Genomic DNA, 7,063 nt, shown 5'->3' with positions numbered 1-7,063 from the left:
GGGTTACCATCCTATAGCCTACAGTTTATGCTTTCAACCAACAACCATTTCTCCCATAGCCAGAATGTATGTTTCTGGGAGTGAGGGGGATTAGAGGTAAGAGTGGCCCCTCTCAATATTATACAGAATAATTCATTTCACTAATGAATTTTACTATACTTCAGACTTCTCTCTAAAAAACAGCATAATATGACTACTTCAAGCATAAAAGTCATCACTAATATTTGAATTTATATTACACTTACAATTAGTTTAATGGTTTATACATTTAATATATAAAATGTTTCAAAATATATAGCTTATGAGAAAATGTTTTAAAATGTGCTGCAAGTTACTTGGTTTCAGAGTACTGCATTCCCATCCTGTGAAAATGTGATTCAATAAAACCTAGATATGCTGTATTAGGACCAAAGAACTTTATATTTATTTTAAATATCAAAATAACACAAAGAACTAGTTCAATATACAGTACACTTCCTACTCTTCACAGAGAACTGAAATTTTCTATAAAGACATTTATACTTAGGAAACATCAGACAACCAAAGTATGTATAAAACTCACAAGATATTTTACACACAGTTCACAATAATTAATTCTGATATTTTAGATTTTTCTGTCATTGCTTTTAAAGTATCCTTAATTAAAAACAAAAATTATTGAGACTGAAAACAAGTTCAAAAGCATTTCTACTTTAATGTACACTGTAAATCCCCATAATCAAAACATTTACTACACAATGTGGAACAGCTAAATGTCCAGTTTTGTATTATTTTCTGGCAGCCACACTCATCAATTGTAATACAGTTTTATCAATAGGGATAAGAAGAGTCCAATCGTTAGAAGGAATAAAAATTTTGTAATTACATCACAGTACATTGTCCAGCTTTAATGCAAGCAGGAATACCAAGCAAAAAAATGCGCAGTAACAATGAGATGTGTACATCCTCTTCATTCAATACATCTTTTAGAATCTCCAACAGCAATGCAAGCATTGATTACTTTTCTTTACCTAAGAATTTGACCAAACAAGGTTATATTCGTTGTATAACCTCTATGCTCTAAATATAATCCTTAATTTCTCCTCTGAATATAATCCTTAATTTCTCTTTATGTAATTGGCTGCATAGGCTAAATTTAAATTGTTTTAGGATTTTTCTCAAGATCATAGATTTATGATCATACACAGCAAGTTGAAACATGAAGAGTAAACAAAACATAAGCACTCTCTCTACAAAAACCTTCTTTTTCTCATCTTCCACACATCTTAATCCTATTACATCTATCTTATTAATACTACTTCCAAAGAGAAAGAGCAGAAAGCATGCTAAGATTATAGGGAAAAGGTATCTTAAGTAAAAACAATTTTAGAGGGAATAAGGAGGGGATTCCCTCTACCCTCAAAACAAACAAACAAACAAAAAACCCCACATTAGAGAAATGTGGAAAAGGGTAGGATATAAGGAAGAACTGTCTAGTTTCTAGAAGTTGTTTAGAAAATTATTCTCACATTATCCATTATTCACTCTAACAGCAAGTAGCATTTTCTATAACACTACTTAAAGTTTTAGAAATGCTACTTGTAGAATACATTTCTAGGCATTTTAAATTTGGCACTGAATCTTAGAATATCCAAATACAACCTTCTTTAAAGTCCTAATTTTTCCTGAGTTGATCAACTCATTATTTATTGGTTGGGATGTTGCTGCTCCTAATGAGAAACTCATCTCAAACCATCACCTCTTGTTCAGTTTTAGGCAAACTGAAATAAGGTCATTCAGTGCAGAGCTGTGTAGTTATGGTTACTGGTTATTTAAAAGACAGAGAAACAGAGACACAGATGCAGACACATTACTCATTTTATTTTACTTGTCAGATTCCTCTAATAAGCATATAGAGACAGGCCCAAGAGTGGCTTCACAGTAACTAAAAAGGCCACAACAGAGATTTTTTAAATGATATATAAATCACAAAAACAAATATTCACACTAACACTTAGTGCCAATTTGCCTATATAAACATAAAGTAACCTAAAAAAAAAAAGTTGCCCAACCAGCAGGCAACACAATCATAACACCCATAACCCAAAAAAAAAAAAAAAAAAAAAAATTAATCAGTACAATCTAGCCAGCAGAATCAACTCTAAGCAACTACAACACATCGAAAAGGCACAAAGCATTCAATGCAGAAAAGACTGGGTATAAAAGGACACTGTCAAAGAGCTACTGCTCAAAATCTGACATTTCATCACTGATATATGAGAGTGATATGGTAGGAAGAAAACTCAAGCTTATAAACATATCAGTTTAATTGTGTTTTTAATTTGTTTGCAATTATATTGAAAAGCAACCAATGATAATTACTTATTAACCCTTAATTAGCAGTTTAGAGTCACCCTACAAAGATGCTTTGACACTTTTTAAGGTTGATAGAAAATTATTAGGGTACCTATTTCATGACCTGCCATTGCCTAAAAGGAAGTCACCTAATAAAGCACCAATTTAAAACCATATTTTTGCTACTCCTATTCTCCCAGCAATAAATGCCTTAATTACTTAAATGTATGCAAAAACTACTACCTTTACAGTTGGTTAAATCTTGCTGGCATAAGGACCAACCCCTAACCTTAAATGGGATTTTAGGCTGCAAAAAAAATAGGTTGGGTTTCTTACAAAAATAACCTCAACTTGACTTAAAAAAATTCGAAGGCAAAAATTATTTTGATAGTGTAATGTAAAAAATAGGCTTATTTAGCATTTAGTAGTGTTCTCTAAAAAACATAACATTGTATTAATTAAACTAAGGAAAACAGTATTCTCACTTATAATTGGTTTGTCAGTATGACTATTCCCAGAGTATTTTCTTTTGCTCCTATTTTTATACATATAAACACAATAATCAATCTCAGTATTCAAACTAACAACTTTTTTTTAAAAAAAATCCATTATTCTAGGACTTCAACTGTGCTTCTTTGGACAAATAGTTATTCAAGCAAGAAAGAATTTAAAGTCTTTTAAACTATTTAATACCTACTAAAAATCTTTGGTGCATTTAAGTCAAAACCCATTAGATTAACATATTCCTGCACTTGATAAATTATTCAATTTACAGATTAAGTGCTAACTGCTATCTGCTAAAAAATTAATTTAAAACAATAAATTATGCTCACAAAATAAAAAAATTCTGAATGAGGCTAAACTTAGTTGCAAGATTCAAAATTTTAAGTACAGTTACAACATAAATGGATTAGAGTTATAGAGCATTTATCCAAAATACTCTAAATCAAATATTACAAAAGGTCAACTGAAAAGAATAGGCCTCCTTTTATACTTTTTGTGCCAACTTTTGTCAAAAGCCTATATACATTCAGTTTGCCCAAATCCATGAGGTTTTCACAATTGTAAAATTTCTTACATTTTTGGAAATTAGAGGCAGCAGATTAGTTTCATTTTGTTTTTGTTGTTGTTGTTTTCAATCATCCACTGAAACTATTACTTCATCAGAATTATATTACGCATCTCCCAGACTAGGTTAAGATTAAATGACAGGATGTAGTACCTGGCACATAATAAGCATTCATTAATACTAGCTTTCTTCTTTCCCTACTAGTAGCTCTGCCACTTACTGACCATGTGAGCTTAAATGAGTCCTTTTATCTTAACCTCAAATTCTTTATAAAGTGGGAATATAGCTTGTTTTTACTATTTCAGGGCTGGTTATGAGGTTCAAATGAGATAACGTATATGAAAGCATTTTATAAAACAGTAAATCACTACTCAAGTTTAAGTTATCTACAATAGTAACTTAATACAATTATATTATTATATTTCACTTTACTAAGAGATGTATTCCAAAAAAGTTCTGTGTAAACCAATTCCTACAATTAAATCATATATTTAAAGCATTAGGACGGACATTATTATTAAAAGAACCCTAAAGTAAATACCTTCAAAAATCAAAGTATTCTTTTCAATGTGAAAATGCAGTATCTTCTTTTTCTGCCACCAAATGTATAATATACCATATACACACATGTATATAAATATATATATACTATCTGCCTTTTTATAAGTCTAAACTTTTCTACATTAGCTTATATGTAAGGCAGGCTACATTTTTATGTATGATTTCTTTCATTATAGTAAGATTTTTAGTTATAATATTGTCAGTCTTTATGATGAAAATCATAAAGATATGTATTTTTAAAAGTCAATTTGAAAGACTAACAGACTAACAGTACCTCATATAGTCAACCTCAATCATGTAAGTACCCCAGATATAACATTTCCACACAAAGAAATAAGAATACTTTAAAAAGGAGAACATAGTAAGTATGTCCACTAGTCTTAAGACAATTACAACCAAACCTTGACAAATGAGGCTAAACTCAGATTGGTTTTATTATTTATATGAGCTACTTTGGTTAACTGCCTCAATTTTCAATATTTCTTTTGTTTTACCTCCGCTAGTACGGTGAACGTTGCTGTAAAGTACCTTTATTTCTTAAGTGCTTCAGCGACAGTTTCCACCATTACTAATTGGTTAAACTTTATTCATTAAAACTTCATTATTTTATTTGTGATTTTTTTTTTTTCACAAGGGCTGGGCTAGACTTTACAGTTTACACACAAAAAAAAGTGCTTAAAGCAATTAGGAGTGTAAACAAAACTGAAATAGAAAACTTTTAAAACTGCTATTTTCTACTAGTTTATGCACAAATGACATGCTAATAATAAATCAACCCTGTCTAGTCAAATCTTCAAGCAACTCTACTAGGAAACATTATCTTAGTTTTTAGTTAAAATTGACTTGAAAATATGGAAAGTGCATGTCTTTAAAGGTATTTTATAATTTTGACTTTTTCCTCAATTTTAATCACTGAGGTTTTGCTGTAACTGCTATTTCCTTTCACCAAGTCCTCAACTTTTGTCTCATACAGAAATAAAAAGTAAAGGTTAATTACAGACATTAGGCTTTTGTGAAGGCAAAATTAAAGATCTGGATTGCATGTAAATCTGTATATAAGTAGTGGTTCCATTTAATTAAATAATGTTAAGTTAAATTAGGCACTAATTTCATAATCTGTTTGGCACCTTTTCTAACAATTGAATACAAAATATCTAGGTTCTGTTTCCCAGAGTTTCTATCAGCCAAGTAAATGAAATCAAAAGTAGCATGTTTAATTAAATTTCATTGAGTTACAACTGCTCTTTTCTTAGTGAGATGAAGACATATGCTATGTTGTATTGTCAACATTTCTGAAATAAATAGTGAAGTACAAAAGGTGAACTTACCTTGAAAAACATCTAGTTAAAACTCTCATATTTTTCTTGTAACACATTTTCAGTTTGTATAATTTAATGCCCAGACCTATGTTTGCCTTTCTTATTCATAACAGTTGAAGTATAGGCAAAAACCAATTATCTGGATTATTATTTCAGTCCTACATTTAACAGCTAATCTTACATTAGTTAAGCTTTCTGGCTTTGAGTATATCGAAAGTCCAAAGGATAATGATAACCTAAAATTATGTATGAATGGAAAGACAACACAGAAATATCCAAGACATTCTTGTAAATTCAAATTCCTAATTTCAATTTTAAAAATTTGTATAACGTAATAATGAATCTTAAGTTAGGATAAGAAACAGTTGCAATTATCAGTATACTCTTAATTCCTTCTTAAAGGCTACATGGTCCTCAAACTTGTTTGTAAGAAGGGCTAGGAAGAAGAAGGAGAGGAATGAGACTAAAGAAGAATAAAAATTTCCACTGATGATTAAAAAAAATACTTCCGTAATATCAGCAGCTAACAATTGCAAAAAATTTAAGAAACCATTAAAAGTTAGCACTAAATAATCTTTAAAAATCACAAAAATGTGCACTTCAAATATTATGCCAGAAATTTTGTCCAAATATTCATGTTCAGTAAACAGAGACACATAGTTTTCTTGATTTGAAACTGTTCTGAGGACTTGAGAAACTAGAGAAAACAAAATAGCAGCCCCACAAATTTAAAAGCTATCAGCTCTACCATTAGCATATAACCATCCAAAAATCTGTGGAATGTTTAGATTTACTCAAGAATGATGCTCATTAGTAGAAATATTTTGAACACCAGTAGTGCTATCAAGGCCCAGTAATGTTCCAAGATAAGACTGTTCTCTAGGATCTAGCATTTGTTCAGGTCGAACTGGGTGAACTATATTTGCAGGTTGAGGAGTAAGAGTATATTTTTCCAGAAAAGCTAAATCCGCTGCTCGTGGATAATCAGTTGACTGTGGCTGTGGTGACAGGATCTCATGAGAAGACGGTGGGAGTGTGGTAGTATGACGCACTAGGTCACTCGGAGTGTCAGGCATCTGAACTGGAACCAGAGTTACTGGAACACATACTTCAGCAGATACATTCTGTAACATCGTCTTGGCTTCCGATTGATAAACTTTGGGCTGGTCCATATATTGTTTTGTTTCTGTTTGAAAGATTTTGTCATCAGATGAGTACTCAACTGGCAAGGATACAAGTTTTTCCTCAGAAGTACTGAGAGGATCATCAGGAGATTTTATTTCATGAACATGGTCAATGTGGTATTTCAGCTTGTCTTTCCGCTTAAATGTTGCATTACAGTGCTGACAGTTGAAAGGTCGGGCATCAGAATGAATAACCAGGTGTTTTGTTAATGTTTTCTTAATTCTAAAAGACTGATTGCAAATTTGACACTTGTACGGTTTTTCACCTATATGAATGAACAAGAATATAATTAGATGTAAAATGTACTCAACTTGATAAGACAATGACTTCAAGTAGCAAACTTCCAATGTGAATACTTGCCGGAACTTGATAATAGCAATAATACTGTATACTATCACAAAATGCAGACAGTACAGTAAACTGGTAAATAAGAAGCTTAAACATTAAAAAGATCTGGGTTTTAATTCTGACTATAACACTTACTAGCCAAACATTGAGCAAGCTACCCAACTTCTTTGCCTAGTTTTCTCATCTGTAATATGGAATAATAACCAACCTCACAGAGTTGGTAAATGGAACAAAAGAGAAAGTGGAG

At 31.2% G+C, this 7,063-nt stretch overlaps 1 protein-coding gene across 1 annotated transcript in view; it reads right to left on the bottom strand.

The window, feature by feature from the left end:
- Nucleotides 1–401: 401 nt before the first annotated feature.
- The window catches only part of ZBTB41 (zinc finger and BTB domain containing 41), a 52,113-nt gene continuing 45,451 nt past the window's right edge, over nt 402–7,063 (bottom strand). Inside the window, exon 11 of the mRNA XM_054452125.2 lies at nt 402–6,733. Within this exon, the coding sequence (XP_054308100.1) occupies nt 6,078–6,733 (656 nt within the window). The 3' untranslated portion in view covers nt 402–6,077. The remainder of the gene's footprint in view (nt 6,734–7,063) is intronic.

The sequence above is a fragment of the Pongo pygmaeus genome, chromosome 1, assembly GCF_028885625.2.
Source record: "Pongo pygmaeus isolate AG05252 chromosome 1, NHGRI_mPonPyg2-v2.0_pri, whole genome shotgun sequence".
NCBI lineage: Eukaryota > Metazoa > Chordata > Mammalia > Primates > Hominidae > Pongo > Pongo pygmaeus.
The sequence above is the reverse complement of the archived record's forward strand: the minus strand, read 5'-3'. Positions and strand labels throughout refer to the sequence as shown.